The sequence below is a fragment of the Topomyia yanbarensis genome, chromosome 2 (genome assembly GCF_030247195.1).
Source record: "Topomyia yanbarensis strain Yona2022 chromosome 2, ASM3024719v1, whole genome shotgun sequence".
NCBI classification, from domain to species: domain Eukaryota; kingdom Metazoa; phylum Arthropoda; class Insecta; order Diptera; family Culicidae; genus Topomyia; species Topomyia yanbarensis.
The window spans coordinates 210423478-210447717 of record NC_080671.1 but is presented as its reverse complement, the minus strand read 5'-3'; the positions used below and the strand labels follow the sequence as shown (position 1 = coordinate 210447717).

The 24240-nt window shown below is 38.5% G+C and overlaps 1 protein-coding gene across 1 annotated transcript in view; it reads left to right on the top strand.

The window, feature by feature from the left end:
• The first annotated feature begins 2782 nt into the window (after positions 1 to 2782).
• Positions 2783 to 24240, top strand: part of LOC131682825 (U4/U6.U5 small nuclear ribonucleoprotein 27 kDa protein) — a 199090-nt gene continuing 177632 nt past the window's right edge. The window contains exons 1-2 of the mRNA XM_058964593.1: positions 2783 to 2885; positions 2964 to 3099. Coding sequence (XP_058820576.1) covers positions 3026 to 3099 — 74 coding nt within the window. The 5' untranslated portion in view covers positions 2783 to 2885; positions 2964 to 3025. The remainder of the gene's footprint in view (positions 2886 to 2963; positions 3100 to 24240) is intronic.

Genomic DNA, 24240 nt, shown 5'->3' with positions numbered 1-24240 from the left:
TTGAGCGAACTGTAAGCGTTAGATATATCCTGTTGGAGGATGAATTAATTGCGGGGTGGAGATTCTCAATTTTAACACTGAAATTGGTAAGTTTTTTTTTTGATTTGCGTGATCCCAAAGGGTTCAGATATTCGACATCGTCCAGATGAAGCGAGAGTCGTAATGCATCGGGAAACCGTGTCAGGAACGGGTGTGTTTTGAAACGTTGACCATCTTTGAAACCGCACAAGATATCGTCATTCACTGCTTCTTCTGCTATCATCTTGCGAGCTCCGGGATTCTTCATAACCAGTGCTAAAATGCTGGTTAGTGGAATATAGTGAGCAACGTCTTTCACTATTTGTACACTTTTTCTTTTGCCTAGTTTGGTAATCGCAGGGACAGTTTTAGTGATTCTAGTTCTTCCCAAGACTTCTTCCCTAGGGTTTGGCACAGCACAACCCGCAACTCCAGACAAATATGCTAAGTTGTCTTTTGGAGAAGCTACGTCTGCAAAAATTCCATCCAAAGATGCGTCGTTTATAAATTTCAAAGCGTCGGTATCGTTTAATGGGATCGACTTCGATTTCAAAAATTCTCTGAATAGATTCAACATGTAACACTCGTAATCTTCTATAAGATTCGAGGTAATCTGTAAGAACTTTTTGATTTTTGTCTCGGGAAGAGATACATCTTTTCGCAAATCTGTGGCGAATTTACTAATTTTCTTAGTAATTTCATCCAACGACGGCGCCGTTTTAAAGAATATGGTATTCGTTATTCTCAACAGATAATCATCATCTACGAGCATATTTTCCGGATGATTATTTTGAATTTGTTCAACAGCGTCATGGTCGTATGAAATATTTGTAGAATTTTCTGTAATTAGTGGATGAACACTCTCTATGTGCCGTTTCAAGCTCTTAAACCTCTAGTACAGTGAACCACATTCTGAACAAAGGAAAGGTTGAGCGGCTGCTTTGCTGGTGTTCAAATTGTGTACCAACCGGAAGTGTTCCTTCAATTCATCCACGTGTCCAGGAATCATCTTCCCACAATTTGGCACATGGCATGAGAAACCTGAAACCTTACACTTTTTTCCAGTATATATATATATATATATATATATATATATATATATATATATATATATATATATATATATATATATATATATATATATATATATATATATATATATATATATATATATATATATATATATATATATATATATATATATATATATATATATATATATATATATATATATATATATATATATATATATATATATATATATATATATATATATATATATATATATATATATATATATATATATATATATATATATATATATATATATATATATATATATATATATATATATATATATATATATATATATATATATATATATATATATATATATATATATATATATATATATATATATATATATATATATATATATATATATATATATATATATATATATATATATATATATATATATATATATATATATATATATATATATATATATATATATATATATATATATATATATATATATATATATAATATAACGTGAATATTACCTCGCAACTTCATTGCAGTTTCAGCATCCACCTCTTCCGAAATCTTCTGCATGCTGGTTGTTCAAATCCACTCTTTCAATTAAAATGTATTTTACACACTACAACTCTAGCTTCAACTATTATAAATATTTGAACAAATTTTTATTTGTGAAAAAGTTATGAGCGATAACTAAACGAGCGTGTACCTACTAATGGAAAATGGCGGATGACGCTTGGAATTTTTAACTTGGCGAGAAACGGCTTTTCCGTTTGGTAACTCCAAAACGGTTTCTTGTGTAATACTCAAAAATAGAGTCAGAGTTACTCAGAGATATTATACATGACAACTCAATTTTTGACGTTTACGAACATCATTCAAAACTGAGTTAAAAGTACTCAGAATCTGAGTAACTTTTTACGAGCGTGTAAAACCTAATTGTCAAACACTGTATGTAGAGATAGGGATGCCAGTTACCTGAATTTTACGTATATACAATAGAAATACGTCAAATTTCATGTTCGTTTGGATACGTCATGGCCTCTTGGCCACATTCTAACTAGAGTGCTCTACTTTGCATGGGCTTCCTCTTGCACTTCCCCTCTCAATACCATCATGCTCGTTTGGCTCAGCGATGCCACATGTTTTTTTTGAAATGTCTGTAGAAGAATAACTAAAATGTCTGTAAAAGTTTGTAGGTGGTTGTGTAAATCCTAGTTACACTAAAATTTGACTTTAAAAATAGATTGAAAGTAGAATTCTATTGTGAATGAATCACTCGTATTCGAAAACAGTTATTCTAGTGCAATTTTACTAAACATTTTTACCCTTTTAAAAGTCTGTAGATCTCTGGCTACGTCTGTAGAAGACATCAAAAGTTTGTAAAATACAGACATGTCTGTAAATCTGGCATCGCTGGTTTGGCTGCACTTTTTGACAGTCCGTTTCAGAGATGCCAGATTTGCAGACAAGTCTGCAAATTCGCAGACTTTTAATTTAAGCTGCAGATTTTTTCGATGACGCAGATATTTGCAGATTTTTCCGTTTGGTTGCAGATATTTGCAGATTTTTTAGTTTGGTTGCAGATATTTGCAGATTTTTGAATATAAAGTCTTTTGGTTACACTAGCTTGCCGCACATTTTTTGTACTTCCCAGACTTTTAAAATTATTATTGCAGACATTTGAAAAAAGTACCTGGCATCTCTGGTCCGTTTGGCTGCAATTTTTGACACTTCGCTAGTCTGTGTATAAAGTGTCTGTAGTTCTCGTCAAGAGTTTCTCGCTGTAGGGAGTTTTTGGCGTTAGTAATAGGATATGTATTTCGGTAATTTTGTAATCGCACTCAAGAACTTAGTTGCTTTTCTAACGGTACCATTATTGTACTTGTCGCTTGCAATTTTAGAATAAATCATCAGGATCCGTTCTGAAACATAACCACATTCAAAATCCTACGTATTGCCGAAAATGCCTTTGTCTCCTAGAAGAAAAACTCACGCGGGAAAACGCAGAGATCGGGAAAGAAATCGATCAGTCGGCAGGTATGCTCAATGTAGTAATTAAGAGTATTTTTGTTTTTAACCTCTACACTGGAGTAGTCGGTGGTATATAAATTTGTTATATTTCTCGACAAACACGGCGTAAAAGTTAACTGTCAAAATTCACATTAAAGGGAAATTGCATACAAACCGGTTCTAGCCGAATACAGCTCACAGCACTAAATGCAAGAGAACTTTGTTCTGTTCAATCTTTGTTTACCACTACCCAGTTAAACTCATTCCGGAACCGGTTCGGATTTCTGAATGGAGTCATGGATTCCAAATCAAATGCAACAACCGATTCTGAAACCGATTGAGTCGGAATCGGTTGTTGCATTTGATTTGGAATCCATAATGCATCCATTCAGAAATCCGAACCGGTTTCGGAATAAGTTTAACTGGGCATCTGTGGTTGCTCTCTAAGAACGGTTGGTTTCAAAATCGTCCAATGAAGGACGTTCGTTGGACCAATTTGGACAATGTCCAAATAACCGTTTAACGAACATCCGCCGTTGGACCCGTTGTTGAACGATTTTGAAGCAATTTTTTGGACGTCTCAGTGGGTGGCAACCCGAATAGAAAGTAATATCGAAATTGATCGTAGAAACGTTGAATTTACAACAGTTTTATTTGTTTACAACGACTTTTGTTGTAACATCAATATACTTATGATGTAGTCCTTCATGCCTCCAAAATCTACAACGGAAAAACAATGTAAATCGATGTTTTTGATTTCAGAATGTATGGGAAAAGATCAATTTTTTCATTGTTACATCCCTTAACGACCCCCCTTTTTCCATGTAAAATCGGGTTTACAATGAAATTGGATGTAGAAACAACAAATGTGATTATATTTCCATTGCAAATTTTCAGAATAACATTGTTTTTCTTTGTAATGAAACAAAAAATGCTGTAATACTGTTGTGCATTTCTATTCGGGAAGTGAACGTTTGTCCAGAATTTTTATTCAAAGGGAATTTTGACGGCTGGCTTCACGCAGAAAAATTTAGCATATTTAAACCAAAAATATGTGTTATTGAATCCAATCATTTATTGTTTATCACTTTAACAAACAAACTTATTAGTTTGAAAATATTTTTTTATTAGAACAACAACAAATTTTTGCTTTCAATAAATACATTTTTAGTATCAATTTTCTTTTGATTTCAATAAAATAATTATTGAAAAACGGAACGATAATTTTTTTTTATTGAAGCAATAAATAAATTTTATTGAATTCAATAAATAATTTTATTGTCTCCCGACCAATAAGTTAATTTATTGAATTTAATGCATAATTTTGTTGAACCTACAAATCTTTTTTCTGCGTGTTGTACGCCGTAACTACAGACACTATACACAGGCTAGCGAAGTGTCGAAAATAGACTTTTCTACGGCTCATGTACGTACACGCCATATGACACAAATACTACATCACTAGCTGGTGGAAAATAATAAACAACGGCGGCAAAAGCATATGGGATTGTTTTCAACCAAGAAACTTCATTCGTGTTCGTGAGACCAGCCGAAAAGAACTCAATTGCAGCCAAACGAGCATGATGGTTTTGAGAGCGGAAGTGCGAGAGGAAGCCCATGCAAAGCTTATAGAGTACTTTTTTTTACAATAGAGAAGACCTTTATGTCCTAGCCCAGTACACGTGCTAACGGTAGGGTCCAATCTACCACACTGGGTGCACTGGGGGCGTGTCGGACTCGAATGGTGACCAGCCATTAATACCGACTAAACTCCATTGGGCTCCGCCATCATTCCTCCCAGGAACTACCTCGGTATTACTTCTGGGGGGATGGCTGTACTATATGTACTCATTCACTCTCACTCACGCGTTCATACATCCTGTATGAGGCTTACTTGGGTGCTCTCTCAATCGCACTTTGATTCACTCTCAATCGCACTTTGATTCACTCTCAAACACTCCCACATGAGGCTGACTTTTGTGCTCACCTTTTACGTTCCATGCGAGGCTGACTTGTGTGCTCACCTTACTCATTCCTTGCTAGGCTTACTTTTGTGCTCGCCCTACCCATACCATGTGAGGCTGACTTGGGTGCTCACCCTATCACCTGATTCACTCTCAATCGTGCCACTCTATTGTACCTTTGTCACTCCCCCTGGCATCCCATGTGGGACATTTTTCTTAGGCCCCACTTCTGACATACCATGCGAGGCTGACTTGTGTGCTCACCTTTTTCACTCCTTGCTAGGCTGACTTTTGTGCTAGCCTCTACCAACCTGTGAGGCTGACTTTTATGCTCACCCTTAACATGCAGTGTGAGACTGACTTGGATGCTCACCCTTTCACTCCTCTGCCACGCCATGAGGCATCGATAGCTTAGTTCCAACATACTACGCTACGACCCTCTCGTCTTGGCATGAGGCAGTCCACTTATACGCCTATACACTCACTCTTCTGTCTTGCTTCGGGGTGGCTGGGTTTACCCCTTACGCGGTTGCCATTCGCTGCGTCAAACCTGCCTCGGCATGAACAGACCATTCACTCCCTTTTTTTGCGCTTGGCCTTTTTTGGTCCAGCTAACCAATCACTAGTTAGCCGTGCCCGCCGTCTGTTGCTCGGTTCGCCAGATTACCTGTAGCCTACTGGCAATCTGGATGGTAGCAGCCGAGACTGCGTTCCACTTCTCCACCGTTTGACACATCCGCTGAATAAGGGTATCCGGGGTTGTGTCCCAGCCACAGACGTCAAGCATTGCTCTTCTTTCGACGTCGAACCGATGACATACGAACAGTATGTGTTCGGCAGTTTCATCTACACCTGGGCAGTCCGGGCAGACTGGGACCTCCGCGTGCCCGAACCTGTGGAGGTACTGACGGAAACAGCCATGGCCTGACAGGAATTGTGTCAGGTGGAAGTGAACTTCCCCATGGGGTCTTCCCACCCAGCTCGATATGCTAGGTATCAGCCGGTGGGTCCACCTACCTTTCGAGGAGTTGTCCCACTCACGCTGCCATCTGGCGACCGAGGTCACCCTGGTGCGCTCGCGGGCTCCCTTATTTCCACGTAGCTCAAAGCACTCCTCATCTTCCCGAATGACCAGCCCGACTGGCATCATGCTCGCTATCACGCAGGATGCATCGTGTGATACCGTGCGGTAGGCAGATATCACTCTGAGGCACATCACGCGGTAGGTGCTCTCCAGTTTCTGTAGGTAACTGGTTACCCTCAGTGCTCTTGACCATGACGGGTCGCCGTATCTGAGGATAGATACGGCAACGCCTGCCAGTAACCTACGTCTACTGGCGCACACCTTTGAGCTGTTGGACATCATTCTCGATAGTGCCGCAACAGCAGTCGACGCTCTCTTGCACGTATAGTCGACATGGCTGCCGAAGGTCAGCTTGTCGTCTATAATGACTCCGAGAGACTTCAGACTTCGCTGTGAAGTGATCGCGACTTCTCCCACATGGATAACTGCATGTTGTGCCGACTTGCGGTTGTTGACGATAACTTCCTCCGTCTTATGATGAGCGAGCTCCAGGCCTCTCGCGCTCATCCATTCCTCCACCGTGCTAATCGCGTGTTCTGCGGTTAGTTCTACCTCAGGGATTGACTCCCCGTAGACCTCCAAGGTTACGTCGTCGGCAAAGCCGACGATCTTGACCCCAGGAGGGAACTTCAGTCTCAGAACCCCGTCATACATGAGGTTCCATAGCACCGGGCCTAGGATCGAGCCCTGCATGACTCCGGCGGTAATCGGAACCCTTTTCTGACCGGCATCGGTCTCGTATAGCAGTACGCGGTTTTGGAAGTAACTTTCCAGGATCCGGTACAGACCCACCGGTAGGCTAAGCCGGTGTAACGAGAGCGCGATGGCATCCCAGCTTGCGCTGTTGAATGCGTTCTTCACGTCAAGTGTCACTAACGCACAGTATCGAATACCTCGCCTTTTTCGTTGGATCGCTATCTCGGCAGTATTTATCACTGAGTTGAGAGCGTCCACTGTGGACTTACCCTTCCGAAAGCCAAACTGGTTGCTTGACAGACCGTCCGTACCTTCCGCGTACGGGGTGAGCCTGTTGAGGATGATCCTCTCAAGCAGTTTGCCAGTCGTGTCTATCAGACAGATTGGTCTGTACGCCGATGGGTCGCCTGGCGGCTTCCCGGGCTTCGGCAACAGCACCAGTTTCTGCCTTTTCCATCTATCGGGGAAACGGCACTCGTCAAGGCATCTCTGCATAGCTAGCCTGAACATGTTCGGGTTCGCTATGATCGCTGCCTTGAGAGCGTTGCTTGGAACTCCATCCGGCCCTGGAGCTTTGTTCATTGCTAGGGATTTAGCCACTGCGAGTAGTTCTTCATTCGTCACTGGAGCCACCATTTCGACCGTGCCCGCACTGTCTCGTAGTGCAGGTGGCCAGGGGCTTGTAGCTCGAGACGGGAAGAGTACTTCGATAATCGTTGCCAACCGGTCCGGAGACCGTTCTGGGGGTGAGGAGCCCCCTTTGGTCTTGGCCATCACAATCCGGTAGGCGTTACCCCACGGATTCGCGTTGGCACTCTCACACAGGTTGTCGAAACACGCTCTCTTGCTGCTCTTAATGGCCTTGTTAAGGGCCAATTTCGCAGCTCGAAACACTTCACGGCGGTTCTCTCTTGCATCCTCGGTGCGAGCTCTTTGCATCCTACGTCTGGCTCTGAGACAGGCTGACCGTAGAGCTGCAATCTCGGCACTCCACCAGTATACCGGGCATCTACCGTTTCTTGGCAGTGTTTTTCTCGGTATAGTGGCGTCGCACGCGCGTGATAGAAAAGCTACCAGCGCATCCCCGCTTAGACTGTCGGTGTTGGCCTCCAGTCCCAGGGCCGCGGTGAAAGCTTCGCTGTCGAAGTGATTGGACTTCCACCCGCGTACCTGACAGGGATCTCCCGCCCTCGGATGCTGCACAGCATAGCTGATCTTAAAGCGGATTGCTAAATGATCGCTATGGGTGTAGCCTTCGTCTACCCTCCATTCCATGCCTGGAGCCAGACTCGGGCTGGCAAAGGTCAAATCAATCCACGCCTCCACTCCGTTTCTACGGAATGTACTAGCGGAGCCATCATTAGCTAGCACAGTATCGAGTTTCGCAAGCGCTTCCATTAGCGCTTGACCCCTGCTATTTGTACAGCGGCTGCCCCACTTCACTGCCCAAGCGTTAAAGTCTCCCGCTATTACTACCGGTTTCCCGCCCACGAGGTCCGACGAGAGCCTGTCGATCATCTGGTAGAACTGTTCTATTGGCCACCTTGGTGGGGCGTAGCAGCTGCAATAGAACACACCATTGATCTTGGCAATCGCCACACCCTCGGCGGAGGGGTGTATTACCTCTTGAACCGGGAACTTTCCCGTTGTACAGATTGCCACCATTCCAGACCCGTCCGACACCCAATTGCCGTTGCCGGCAGGGATGCTGTACGGGTCTGATAAGAGGGCGACATCTGTCCTCGACTCCGAGACCGACTGCCACAGCAGCTGTTGGGCTGCTGCACAATGGTTAAGATTTAGCTGTGTGACTCTCACGGCTTCTTCTTATTTAACTCGCCGAAGGGACACGAAGGTCCGCCCATAGCATGTTTATGGGCTTGCTTCTTAGCGGTGCAGATAAGGCACTTCTATGCCTTAGTGCACCCCCGCTCTTTATGTCCCTCGACATAGCTTGCTCCTATCTATGCCTTTGCATTCGTATGCTTTATGGCCGGATTCGAGGCACCGATAGCACCTATCCACTGAAGGCGGCTGGGGTATACTAATAGGGCATACCGACCAGCCGATCTTCAGCTTCCCTTTCTCGGTTACCTTTTTGGTATCCGCATTCAGTAGCCTGAGGTAGGCTACTTGGGTGCCAGAGGGTCCGTCTCTCAATCGCACAGAGGCCCGCTCGATTGTGACGTCGCAGTGCTCCTTGACGGCTGCGACGACGTCTTCTGCGGTCGTGAACTCGTCCAAGTGCTTGCACTGGAGAGTTGTTTCCGCACCTAGCGACCTGATTTGGGCGCCCTCACCAAGGACCTCTTGGGCCAAGGCCTTGTATACTGCACTTGATTGTGCGCCTCGCTTCAGCACCAGGAGCATCTCTCCCGTGTTGGTGCGTCTTACGCTACGCACATCCTGCCCAAGGGCCGAGAGGCTTTCGGCCGCCTTCATCGATTTAAGGACATCGGCGTATTTGTCCTTGTCGGTTTTTAACCACAAGGCTTCGGTGCCGGCTTTTTCTTGGTGACCAGCGTCCAGGGGTTTGAGCCCCCCTGCCCCGGTCGTGCCGGGTTGCTGGTACCATCGCTCTCCACAGCGAGGTCACTCTCGCCCTCGCTTACCTCACCCAGGCGGCGTTTGACCTTGACGGTTGCACGCCGAGTGGTGTCGGTTTTGGCACCCTCGCCTGGCGACTTCCTAGGGCGCTTCGCATTCGATGCCGTCTTGCGATTGCCCTTTCCTTTTCCCTTCGAGGGGAACTCGGTCGCCGCTCCGATCGACGTGGCTGCTCCGTAGAAGGTAAAGGCCACTGTCTGTGAACCTCTATCGACCTTCTCTCTTTCCTCCCTATTGGAGGCCACTGTCTGGGTTTCTCTGTCGGGCCTCTCCCGACATTCCACCCTCTCAACATAGGCCTGCTGTTCCTGTCTTGCGACACGAACAGCTTTCCGGAGCTCCAGGAGGCTCAACTTCAACTCCTTGGCTATATTCTGCTTTGCGCTAGCGAAGTCGATTATAGAATCGAGTTGCTTCGCTACTTTGCGCATCGCAGATATTGGCCCCTCCGATGCATTGGTAGGGTTATTGCCTACCGCCGCTGGGGGGTCACTGGTGCTTTCGGATGCAGCACTCATCGCTCCACTACTCTCCCCACGGGGGGGAGACCTCGCCAAACCACCTCTAGCGAAGGGGTTTGGCACCTCCGTCTGTTTGTTTTTATTTTTATTTATCTCCATGTAAAGTCCCACGAGTAGCGCGAGAAATATATGTCCGCCACGCCAGAGCTCCGCATTAGCGTGGTAAGGGACGCTTACTGTGGGGGTTGCCCAGGTACCCCACAGGCTCCGTTAACGATCGAGCATCTTTTTCACCCCCTCGATCACTCATTCCTCGGCACGGGTCGCTTCACGCCTTGGAATTGGGGTTATGCCCTACCTTGCTTTACGTGGTGATCTCGGCCCGGATCATCACAACCATCCTCCTTTACCAGGGCTTTAGACCTGTAGCTCTGGTTCTCAATAGTTGCATGTACGTATGTTATTACAGACATGCTACTATTGAGATCCGTCATTCGCTAGCGGAGTTTTATAGAGTACTTGACAATCTGTAACTGCATTAGTGTGTTCAACGGTTTGTTTTCCTCCACCTGTCACAAATGAAGGAAAACAAATCGAAAATAACTTTTCGGTAGGATTATTTTCATGATGGAATATGACCAACCGGAATTGTATGTCCCCCGAATAAATTTTACAGTGACATAGAGCATTTCAACACCATTATAAATACCTTACTAAAGCTAATTAAAATGCTTAAATTGGCTGACAGTTTTATATATGATAGCTGGAGGAAAACAAACCCCCAAGTAGTGTAAGTGAAATTATTTGCATAGAACTCTATGGGAGCTTCCGTGATGCCAGTTTACATTCATGGTTGCTAGTTTTTCTCTCCGCTAGTCTGTTATATAAAGTGTCTGTAGCCATAACTATACACCGAGATAAAATGACTATTGAATTCCATAAGAATCGCTTATGATTTTGCGCCACAAGTATCCCATATGAAAATCATAAGTTTGACTTATGACTCGGAGGAGAAAATGGCCATTGAGTCACTTAGGGTTTTTAAAAGAAATGCCAATGGAATTTTTAAGCCGCTCTTATACCTTTAAGGTTGCACAGAGAATGCGTAAAATTCGCAAACGAAAAAAGCAGTTACGCTGATTGATTTTTATCAAGATCTGACATACGGTGTGGAAAAAAACTGCTTTTTTCGTTTGCGAATTTTACGCATTCTCTGTGCAACCTTAATAGGAATGTGCTTATGAAAATCATCATGTTGGAATATAAATTTCATATATGAGATGTTATGAAATCCATACGTGTATTATATGAGGTTAGTTCAAGAAAATATTAATTCAGCATCACGTTTTTCATTTTATGACATATCTTTATTATTTGATTGAATTAATTTTACATAAATGAAAAGTACTTAACTTTAATTTAATGTTTCGATGCGTGTGTGATGTGCCTCATTATAGTTCCAAAAAGCTGTAAAATAAATGGAAATGAAATCTTGAAAGTTTGAGTCAATTCAATACTTTTTTTGTGAAAGTCATGATAAATATGGAGCAATGAGAAAGAAAACAATATTTACTTACATTTCATTTCCACAAATTTGCAAAGAAACCTCAATTTTTATGCACTTTTGAAAATGCCTGTCTCTACATTTTCACTGATTTCGTATGGTGAAATTATGACATTTGCACAATAATAGGGTTATGAACATCATTACACGCGCCTGTGAATTCCATAGGGCGAACTTATGAAATCCATAAGTGCTCAATGGAATCAAAATTGTGCAGCTTCATAAGTCGTGACTTATGAAATTCTTAAGTAGGTTTGCCTAAGTGTATGTTTGTCGAGATTTCTACCGTTTTTCACTATGCCGGTGCAACTGCCTAGAAATGTATATGTCCTATAATAAAAAACAGCGAACCGAGAAAAAACGCTGATAATTTATTTTGTAATTGTAATTGCAATTTATTAGCTTACGATACCCTGTTGGTTACAATTATATACTTTACAGTGACACAATCTCATATTCGTACACCTCTAGTGTATATATTTAATATTGTTTCACAAACGTTTGCGCTATTTAATATAGGTATTGTTTTGTAAATGTAGTAGTAGAATCATCATCTATCATTTTCTTATCATTTGTTATTTGAAGTGTGCAAGTTTCCGTACACTACATATAAAAAATCATTACTTGGTGTGAAAATGGCACAATTTCATATTCGTACACTTTTGAAAAGTCATTTAATTTGTAATTTAAGACCTGTTATTTCTTTATTTTTTTTATTTTACTTTGAAAAATAGATTTTATGACTACAGAAAAGTGTTCATTGGCATAGTTTCCTCAACACTAGTTTAAGAAATTCCCTCAAATTAACATAATGGTTAAAAAGGAAACTAACTGCCATTATGGGACGGAAACTAATTATTACTCACCAAAATGAAGCTAAATCACTTCATAAAATCTTTGAAATTGTTCAAAGGTTGCGTCCAGCTATTTAACATGTTGTTAAAAACTTTGATGTGGCGAAATGCAGAACAGATATTGCTGTATCGATTTGGTTGGCTATTTTCGGCAAATTTGAGACTAAGAGAAACGAAAGCAATGAAATTGAAAGACGGATAGGTATTCTAGAGCGAAACAGTTATAAACTTAGAACGGAAAACTAGAACTAGGCAGGCTCATATGGGCATGATCGAAAGGAAATGTGAAGAATTCTTTGCCTTCTGCAGAGTAGGAGTTGGGCGTTGCACCCAAGTCTACCGCATGGTCTATGGTAGAACATAACTCATCATCATGTTTTACCGCCGACACCGGCAAAAAATTCTTCACAAATCCTCGCCTAGAACGATAATGCGATCATTCTTCTCCCATTCTGCTAGCATCAAGCCGTGACGTATGCATTCAATCGACACCAAGCTATCGGTGTCGCACCGATCCTATTGTGATTGAACTACCTATTAATTTTTTTTCGTTCCGCACACACGGATGGCTGATAGCAATTAATGACACAGCTCAGCTAGCAGAAATCGAATTTTTATCTACTTTTTGTACCAACTAGTTTATATGTTACTATGTTTTAATTGCCGCAAGGTTCTACTGTATCGATTTTGTTGGCTATTTTCGGCAAATTTGAGACTAAGAGAAACGAAAGCAATGAAATTGAAAGACGGATAGGTATTCTAGAGCGAATCAGTTATAAACTTAGAACGGAAAACTAGAACTAGGCAGGCTCACATGGGCATGATCGAACTTAATGTTACTGCAGGAATAGCGAAATGATGTTTGGCATTGTTGCTATATTTGTAGGAAAAGATTGTCATTACTTTTGACAAATAAAATTATTGTCGTTAAAAGAGTCAAAACGACTAAATCGAACTGAAATAGTGCGGCAAAGTGAAACAAGTATTTATCATGCATATACCGTATACGTGGTTGATTAACTTTAACGAAAAAAAAACAGAAACCACACTATAATCTAAAATTATTCAGAAAATGGCTTCATTAAACTTACTGTGGAAAAACTGTGTCCTTCTTCAATATAGTGGATTCGAGATACAAAATATTTCCGGCATAAAATAAATTAACAAGATTCCATTTTCATTAATAAAAATAGCAACACTGTTCGGAAGATTTCGGCAGGGTGAAAAGGTACGAAAAGAAGAATACCAAAGGAAAAAGAAGAAACCAATTGTCACGTCTTGTCTTAGAGTTATATGTCCGTTAAACTGGCTGTGGAGGTACGCTACCCGTTCAAGCACTATGCTTTCTTTTGTGTTGTGTTCGTTTCCAGTACACTACTCGAACACAATTATTCGTACACAACATCGCTTGTACATTCGATTCGAGCTCCATTTGCAAACACGGTTAACATAGTGTCGTGGTACTAGTTGTCTCTTTCGCTCTATCCATCATCATCAGCGTTGACTCATTTTGCTTTGTGCGCTTGGGTTCAATGTTTGAGGCGAATGTGCAGGTAGGTATATCTAATTTGATAGAAGGGTTACCATATTCACAGTTTTTTCTGTAACGTTACAGATTTTTTTTCCACAATTTTCGATCACAGATTATTTTTCACAGAAGGCAGATTTCTAGCATTTTGATGAAAATTTCACAGATTTTTGGAAATGTGATTTTTCACAGATTGTTCGGAGATTTATCAAAGATTTTCACTTTTTTCTGTTTCAGTTATCACAGATGGTAAAAAGATATTAATGTTTCAAAGATTTTCTTCCATTTAATTCCACTATGTTTTTATAGTTAGATGCACTTGCACTTCACTATTTAACAGATACCGGTATTTCGATTACTACTTGTAATCTTCTTCAGTGTTTGTATCAGTTTGTATAGACTGATACAAACACTGAAGAAGATTACAAGTAGTAATCGAAATACCGGTATCTGTTAAATAGTGAAGTGCAAGTGCATCTAACTATAAAAACATAGTGGAATTAAATGGAAGAAAATCTTTGAAACATTACGTACATTCCACTAAGACCTCCGTTCGCGTATATATTGTGGTAAAAAGATATTTTTGACCGAAACACAGATTTCAAGTGGCATTCCTGTTTGTTAGCGGTTGCATGCGTAACCTGCATGATAGCAATCTGTGCTTTCGTTGCGCAAACTTTCATGGCAACAAATTTACGCGGATCTATGAAAAACACAACAAATGTTTATTATTTACGTTCGATCATTTCATTGATTCATTTCCACTTCACGTGATTCATTTCCACTCAGCCTATCCTATTTTGATTCTGCTAATAGGTACCCCAAGTAGCAATCGCAACTTGTTGAAAGTTTTAAATGTTGCATAACTGCTAAACAACATTTTTTATTGTTGGATATATTTGAAAAGAATTTCCACGGGTTTTTAAACTGATTGTGCAACTATGTCACTATAGAGCTGGCCAATAGTGTTAAGTATGCAAACATCAATAACAGTTGTGAAACTAATCAGAAACTTTGCTAACTTGCACAAACAGTCTAACAAGTTGCAATGCCTCTATGTTTGCCATTCCACCCTAAAACAGAACGGTCCAACTACCCACTGCTCGACAAATGGCACAGCTATTGTTTTCATTATTTTGCTGCAATTAGGAACATGTTGCACAACATACAAACAAAGTGCACTTTTTCCATAACATAGTTGTTGCCAAGAGAGTTACAAATACTATACAGTAACAAAGCGTGCTACTTGGGACATACTACAAAGCCTATTTATGAATGAATACATTGTCACTCGTTACAAACACGCATTTAAAATTGTATAATTGTTGCATAAAAAATTGTTTTCGATTCTTGTATATTTATAGTTTCGATATATGATTAAGACCACTGCATTCGCTACAATTGTAACCGTATTTTAGGAAAGTTACAATAATGGCAAAATATAACTAGAAAGCTTGGTCTATCGATGAAATGTGGTTATATTGTCTAAAACTTGATTTTTCTTCACCGCTCCTGGGTTTCTTACCACACACAATCGAAAAGTTTTTACAATTTTTTTAAAGTTGATCTTGTGCTATAAAGATTTAGTTACAGATATTAGTTCGGTCACGGTTTTCTGCCTTTTTTCTACAGATCTTCTCAAATAAGTTTAATCGAATTCGATCACCTAGTACAAATGAAATGACCTGATAACCAAGAATGTTTTGTTCAATATGTAACATTCTATGTTGATTGGTTGTGCTTAAACTATACGTAAGAAATATATTTGATATATTATTACTCTAATAGCGGTAAGCTTGAGCCTAAGACGTTAGTACCTGTCATTACAGAAATGACTGCATCCTGAAGCCAAATGAAAACAGTGTAAAAGGCCGCTATGTTCCTCTTACATACATCTCAATAATTTGAATCAACTTTTCGAACTTTATGTGCAATATTATGGCCCATGTTGCACAAAAATCATATGAGGGCAAGTAAGCAAGTTTTATCCCGTACGAAAAACAGGTATAATCGAATTTTAAATGCATTTTTTAAATATTCTTTATCGTCCTATATCTAGAAGGTGCTACACGCTCATTTCAAAATGCCACATCGAAGAGTTATATTGTAGGTTAGCAGAAGTCGAATCATATTGAAACAAACTGTCGAACGAATTTTTTAGTTATTTTAACATGAGGAAAAGAATATATAATCACAATTTGTTCCCTTTTCTAATTGTATCTTCTCTCAAAGAACACCATAAGCAAGTGGAAGTTTATTTATATTTTTACTGCTTTCGAAAGAGTTCAAAACTAAGATTGAATAAAAAATTGTAAATGAAGCCATGCCATATAGCCTAAGTAACGCTTTTAAATATGACGGCAAACAAACTGTTACAAATATTATAATTTTGATCGTTATTTAAATGTTATCGGAGCTTGTTTGTATTGTTTCGTAATTTATAATTTTCTAGCATATCTTGAACGATGTGCATTTCCGTTGTAGTACAAATTTTCGTTTAATTCTTTATGATAGAACAGATATGCACATGGTATGAAAGAGCTGTGAAAGCTGAGACTAGACAGATGACTTGGCAAAATTACGCAAAAAGTTGAATACGGAAAAATCGCTTAAATCATGTCGGAACTTAAGGGGGGCTGTGTAAGGTATAATTGGCAAAAAACTGGATACTTTAATTTTTTTCGATGCAAAGATTGTCTTTTCAGTCAGGCGCCACATCGAAAACTGTACACCATAACTCAAAATCTACTGGACCAAACGTTGAGACATTTGCACAGTTGTTTTTCACAGAATTTCACAAGTAGTTAAGGGAGCTTTTATTTTTTGGTCGATTTTCGATTTTTTCGTAGTACTTTGAAACCAAAGTCCGATTATTGCTAAAACAACGATTAACATGTTATTGTAAAGTAATAATATTTAGCAGTTTGCAAAAAGCTCTTGTAGTTGCCTGGGTAATGATGCGAAGAAGAAGAAGAACTGTGCAAAATTCAGAACGATTGGTCCAAGAAATTTTGTCTGCATCCAGTATCAGGTTCAATTTGTAAATTTATAATTGTCATTATCAGACAGATGGCAGACTATAGGAAATAACTAATTATAATTTTTATTAGTTAAAATTACTGGACTTTTGGTATTTCAGGCTTGATTGGGTAGTCGTGCTGATAATTTGAATTACTTCATTTTCAGCAAAGTAGGTCTGCCAAATTCTATATGCATGGTTAGTAGACTAGTTGGGTAGAATAGTATAATAAGCCCCACCAGGCTAAAATTTCAGATTTCCATTCCTTGGACGACATAATTATCTGAAGCAAATAAATAATTTTTATGGCATTTTTCATGTGTTGCAGAACAGCAACTGATACAAACTTTTCAAAAGATGTAAGCTTCCACTCTTTTTCTATAAGCATTTGATTTAATTTGGAATAGTCAGATTTGGCTGAACTGACTACTAAGTGTAATTTTAGAGAAGCTCTTCAAGCCCTTGGAGTGGCTAGCGCCTAACAATACAACTCTATAACGTTCTCGATAGTATGCACCATTATTAGCGAAATAACATTTTAGTCAATTATGGATCTTAAATAATAAATTGTTTAAGCGGTTACTCCACCGTAAAATTTTAAAACAATCGATTTTCTATTTATTAGTCTAAAATGTGCTTTAGGATGTAAAAAATGATATCCCAAAACATGGAGAACGAAAACAATTCAAAAATATACAAATCTCGACAAACATATGATTACGGCGTATAAGCCAACTGTCAAAATTCACATTGAAAGGAAATTCTGGAGAAACCGTTACTCACCAAGCACAAACGTTGGTAGTAAACGTAAGAGAAAAGTTTTCTCTTTCATTAACTGATGTGAACTGTATTCAGCCAGTAACGGTTTGTCCGAATTTCCTTTCAAAGAGAATTTTGACAGTTGGCTTTCACGCCGTAATCATACGTTTGTCGAGAAATTTTCAATTTTGCCGCAACGTTTCTTATGTATAACCCATGTGTACTGCAAACCTTACCCGCGTTTTTCTCAAAACCACTGGCCGGAAATGTAACTCGAACAAATGATTTTTGGTCGCTTTGAAATTTTCACAGTATATTCAAAATTGATTTCCCCATTTCTCCAGCACGTATGCAGGATTAAATTTTTTATTGCTTACCTTTTTATTGATTAACGATTTTCTGTAGATTTTTATTTTCTACGTTTTATCACTCAAAACTGCACCATTTCGCTTAAAATCAAAATATCGAAAAAATCCTACGTACATCGCTATTGACATAAGGAATCAGAAAAACTTTTGTTTTTGGCGCTAGGTAAAAAATCACGGGAGATAGGTTTCCGACCATGAACCCCTTCCAAAAAACACGCATGAGTTGAAAATGCTGCAGAGCCACCATCTTGTGATGAAATTGCTCGAAAAAATTATTTTATTTGATTTGATACTTATGTTATAAATCCCATTCGACAAGATGTCGATTCACCATTTTATTGAGCAATAAAAAAATTCTCGAAAAAAATCAGACTATTAAATGGCATTAACAGTGAATTTTAAATTAACTTTATTGTACAGTTTTTTAACATAGCCGTGTATTGCTGATCAGAACGCAGCAATGCAAATGGCAGCATCATGTTACCAGAAGAAGACAAAAATATGCAAAAATTTGTCATGCTTCTCCTGTACACATTTCGTTATTTTCAATCCTCTCTTCGGCTGCCTTAAATATGGCTCCCTTTGCTCGCAATAAAGATGGCAATAAATAAGCCAGTTTATCAGGTAGGAAAGACAAGCACTGTCGAACTACACTAATAAAATAAAATACCAATTAATGCGTCGAAAACTAGGCATTTTCAATAAAAGTGGAATAACCCATTAAGCGGGTAAAGAGTTCGTATCCATAAATGAATACAGCTCTTGTACGTCAACCTGGGTATGCTTTACCTTTTATTTTTCGCAGAACTGTTACAACAAAACGCGTGAAAAATATCCATTCATGAAAATCGCGCCAGAATGAAAAATACTGTCAATAGAATTATTTCTGAATTAAAAAAACATAAAATAACATTCATTTCACATTATTGTCTCCTTAACTACTTAACAAAATAAAACTGCCAACTGGATATACTTTGGTGGCTGGATCTTTTGGCTGCTCTAAAAATTCCAAACTTGCGCATATTTGCAACATCATCAGTAGTTTAAACAGCCGTTTTTACGAGCATTGCTGAAATGTTCCGTTTCCGCCACGTACTCAGATGCAGGCCGGCAATTTGCAGGTTCCGCTACGAACCTTAGTTTGCAGGTAAACTCGCTTAAAATAATTCTTAATGACTTTTCACTCATTATTAAGATCAGTGTATCCATTGACATTATCTCATCGAGTAGTTGTGAAATGAATAAAAAGCACCCATTGTTAGAAGCAAAAAAATACCCATTTTTTGACAGCTCGAATAACTTCCGAAAATGGGCAATTTGAATACTTAAAATGGGTAAATTTTTTTTACCGTGTTTATCTACCCGCATTTTTTTATTTCCTCGTTCTAATTCCTTCTCTCTACACGCTTGATTCCAATTGCACATCAAAGGGTTACAGTAGAGCACGTTTGGATAAATTGACAATTGGATATAGATCGTAAAATGCAATATTTTATAAATTTTCCTACACTCGTGGTTAGCAAATTGAATCAGAATGTTAACAGCTTAGAAATTAGCTCCACAAATACTCTAAGCTAAGAGTAAATAATTGATTTTAAATATGTGCAATGTTCCAATAAGAATAAAATCACATAAAACATCTGAACACAAAATATTTTGAAATTTATTGTGAACACAACGGTGATCAATATATTTATTTCGATTTTTGGCATATGCATCAATAGTTCTGAACAAGCGGTACATTATTCCAAAACATTACTTGAACCGCGAATCAGAAAAGAATACGACATAAATATGGAATACGTCATATTAAAATATTAATTAACTCTATAGAAATAATTAAATAGGTGTAAGATTCTGTCAGTTGTTGTAATGATCATAAGTTAGTTTGAAGCAAAATTGCGTATAAATGGCACAAATAGTTACAGGGGTGTTGGTAAAAATATATTGCTAGGATCTTTTAAACTCTCATTTATGTTTTAATGCACCTATTATTTTATTCATAAAATCATAGAAATTTTGTTAGCAAATAAAATCGTTCCAATTTGCATTGATGCATTATAGAAATATATTTATATTCTGTCTGCCACAGTGCAAAAAAAAAATATAACGCTCGTGAATATAAATGATCATTCTGTCAAAGTTTAATTTTTTGTTTGATCTTTGTTTACTTTTTATTTAAACCTCGCTGAAAAACGTGTATAATTTTAATTCGCAGGCCTTCATTGATAATTGATCTTTATTTCAAACTTGTGAAAATTCACTTGAAACGAAAATAAATGTTCTCCCCACGTCGATAGGTATCATGTTCAATTAGAATGACACTCACAGTTCATTTTAAATTCAAATTGAAATATTTTAACTAATTTTTTAATCAAAGTTCGAAATCTCGACAAACATATAATTCCGGCTTAAAAGCCAACTGTCAAAATTCTCTTTGAAAGGAAATTCCGGACAAACCGTTACTCGCCAATCACAGATGTTGGCAGTAAACAAAAGAGAAAAATGTTCTCTTCCATTAACTGCTATGAACTGCGTTTATCCAGCGACGGTTTGTCCGGAATTTCCTTTCAAAGAGAATTTTGACAGTTGGGTTTTAACCAGTAATCATATTTTTGTCGAGAAATAACTATCATGGCACCAATTACAACCGATGGTTCAGCCACCTCTAACTCGACGAGCGCCTATTCAAACCGAATAAAAACATGCACATGTATATCAATTTATTTTCTTTTGTGCATATTATGTCACTACAAAGTACTGTACATCATCGTCCAACTTTCAACTATCCAACACGTTAAAGTTCTATGTTCAGAAACATATCGGCAACAAGTTGACAAAATTGTTCTCAAACCCTATGGAACGAGATATTTGACGAAAAAAAGCTATTTTACTGCAAGAAAATATCGGAATGAATTTACTCATTTTCTTTAACTTGAATTTGTTGTTTTTTTTTTAACATTGACGTGTAACGCAGATCAGAACGCAGCCATATAAATGACAGCATCGTTTGATTAAAGCTTACCAAATATTTTAGGCCGGTTTAAAAGTTAGTCCGGTTTAAAAACAGTTAGTACGGCTTTGTGCTTACGTGTGTAGAGTGTAACACAGAACTAGTACAATATAGAAATAAGAATAATTTAAATCAAATGTTTTGTGAAATTCTTAAAAGAAGCTGTTGTTAGTTCCAGCTTTAATCCTAAATTCGTTACCGTGTTTGAAAGTGGCACTGTTTCTCCGCAGAACGAAATATTGATTTGTAGAACCGTTCCTGCCTTACTAAATACCATAACCTGTGTTTTTTCGGGTTAGGAGAGGAGCGGTTCATTCTGGCCCACGTAGCCTCGAGATCATCGTTGATATACTGGACAAGGACGTCAATGTCGGCTATTGGACCAGATACGTACACTTGTAGGTCGGACGCCTAAAGGTGGTTCGAGGGGCAAACACTAAATCTTCAATACGATGCAGTGCCAAAAGTCTTACATAATTAGTTACTTTAAGTACCATAAAGTACATTAAGTACCGCAAAGATTCCAAAAAGTACGTGTCAAATTCATTGTACTTGAATTACTGAAACGATTTTAAGTACAGCACCTTCGTACTTTAAATACGCAAGATATTTTAATTACCATCAACATGTACTTTAAATACTTTAAGTACGTACACATCGATATTAATTACATTAAGTACCTTATTAAGTACAACAGAAGAATTTTTAAATACTTTCATTATATACTTTAATTATATTCAAAATACACTGGTATTTTCAATACAACGCACTCAACCAGCTAGTGTTTGCCCCTCGTGGTAGTTGCATCTGAAGGACAACGGCAAGCTGTTGATGCATAAGCTGAAGAGCAGTACACTTAAGAGCCTTGTGGTGTCCCATCTAGGACATGACTGTCGCTTGATATTCTATCAAGCTATTCCTCTAGCGCACTGACTTTCTGTTCCTAAGCGCACTGACTGTTTTCTGTGTGCGGGAAAGGATGATATTCGTTGTCTAACGACAAAACGACTTGTTAATGGAGCTGTCAGAATATTGCCTATCTTTTCTTAAATCCACATTGCGACTTTTCAGCCATGCGCCACCGGGCCGTGCATTGAGTTACGTTCCCATCTCGTTTGCATCAGTGCGAGTGAGAAAACGTTTTGACGTTTGTTTTTGTTTCGATCGCACTCGTGTGTATCCCATATAGCAAGAACTCGACGAAATGCTAGATTATCTCGAGATAGACAATACAAGCAAAATACAATTTCCGTTATAAAAATCGTGAATTTCTTTTTAAATGTATCATTTAAAGAAAAGTTTTTTGTACCGAAAGAAAATTAATAATCGCTATTTAAAAATTATTAATAAAAATGATTCGTTTAAAAAAAATAAGACTGGAATTTAAAGAAAACCAACTTTCTTCCCCGTGCCTCCGGTTTTCATTACGATATATTACATATTCACGGCGTATCCATTGATTTTGTTCGCGAGTTGTATAGTGCTTGTCAAAATCAAAATCATTTTCTTGGTTCATGATATGAAAGACAGGCGGCGCATGGCTAGTTAAAGTTTCGCGTTAGACCGCCTATTAACCCATAAACCCAGCTATGTTAAAAAAATTTGTAATTTATAGAATATTATGTCGAATTAAGTATGGGAAAAATAAAAAATCCACTTTGGAACGTTTCGTTGCAAAAAAACTAACGTATGAAATTTCATACGCTGGGCTGATAGGGTATCAAAAAATCATTACATTGAAAATTCGGCTAAAATCTTTATATTCAGCATAAAAACGAATAATATCTTCAACCTTGCGAGATCATTCATTTAGCAGCTTTTTGGAATGATTTTAACACTTCTCTCCTCTCTCGTGCCGTTTCGTCTCATGATTGGTTCGTTGCATCAAACTATCTTTCCCTCAAACTTTGTAATTATTTTAAGAAAAAGAACATTTTATGACGAGAATTTACATAAAAAATATTCTGGGTGGAACCAGGTATGATTTGCTACGTATTAAGCATTTGTTAGCCTTGAATGCACTGATTCAACGTTAAAATCAGCGACAAAGTTGTGAATCCCCTCCTGGTCCTAAAGAGGAAATAATTTTGCTTTAGGAAAAACGATATCGGTTCAGCCTAGCGTATGAAATTTCATACCTTGAACTACCCGCAGAATTTTCGCAATTGTTTCACCAATTTCTTCCATTTTATCGCACTGAGCCACATCTTTCACACCTCTCATGGTTATTCGTTTACAGTCCGAAATATGGTTGTGGTACCGGTAATACCGGTACCGAAAATCCCGGGAATACCGACCAATTTTTGGTACCGTAATACCGGTACTGAACAAAAGCCAGTACCGGTATTTTCGGTACCATACAATTTTTTTATGAAAAATATGTGGACTCTCTAGGGGGACCTGTTTCAAAATATCGGTCTGCAAGATGACTTTTAATTATATTAATTACCTTCTATAAGTTAAACATTACTAGCTCCCGTTGTACTGAACAGTATGTTTAAATTCCTGCTTTATTTTGTCGAAATTAAATTTAATCGATCTTGCACTAAATTTCAATATATTCACATCTAGCGTAAGAGACGTAAAAAATTGCCTTGAATTTTTTTTATTAGCAACATTCTGATAGGTTTTATTATTCTGTGGGTGGCGCGTAATAAGACTATGGTCTAAGTCATGTCTTTGGTTTGCTCTTTAACCTTCATTTATAAAAGAACGAACAGCGATTTAGTAGCTAACAATTTTAGAATTTGTAAACTACTCCAAATGGAGCGATTTGTAATTATTGGTGATCGGAAAATTCAGCAAAACTCCATAGTTTACAGGAAAGCAAGGAGCCTTGGTATGCAGGTCGAAACCAATTTACAGAAATTCAAGAGAGGAACTGCGAATAAGCTGCTCGGATTTACTGCCATTCTCGCTTTGATTTACTGTTGTTAATAGTGTTTCTTACAATTACCATCTGTTGAAGTCGACAAAAGTCGCACCGCTTAGCAGTTATTGATTTCAAAGTGGCCTAGATTTCGAAATAAAAGAAGGTGCCGCATACGAAAAATATTTTCTGTTGAAATGAGTCATGCCATTCCGAATCAATTGAAAACAATAAATATACTTTTTTGATCAGCACAAATCAATCATCTGAGAATAAGGTCATCAATTTGAGCATTCAATTTCACTTCGCAGCTTATTTCGAATTTTTAAAAAAAATATTCGAGTACCGGTACTTTACCGGTACTGAGGGCTTCAGTACCGTA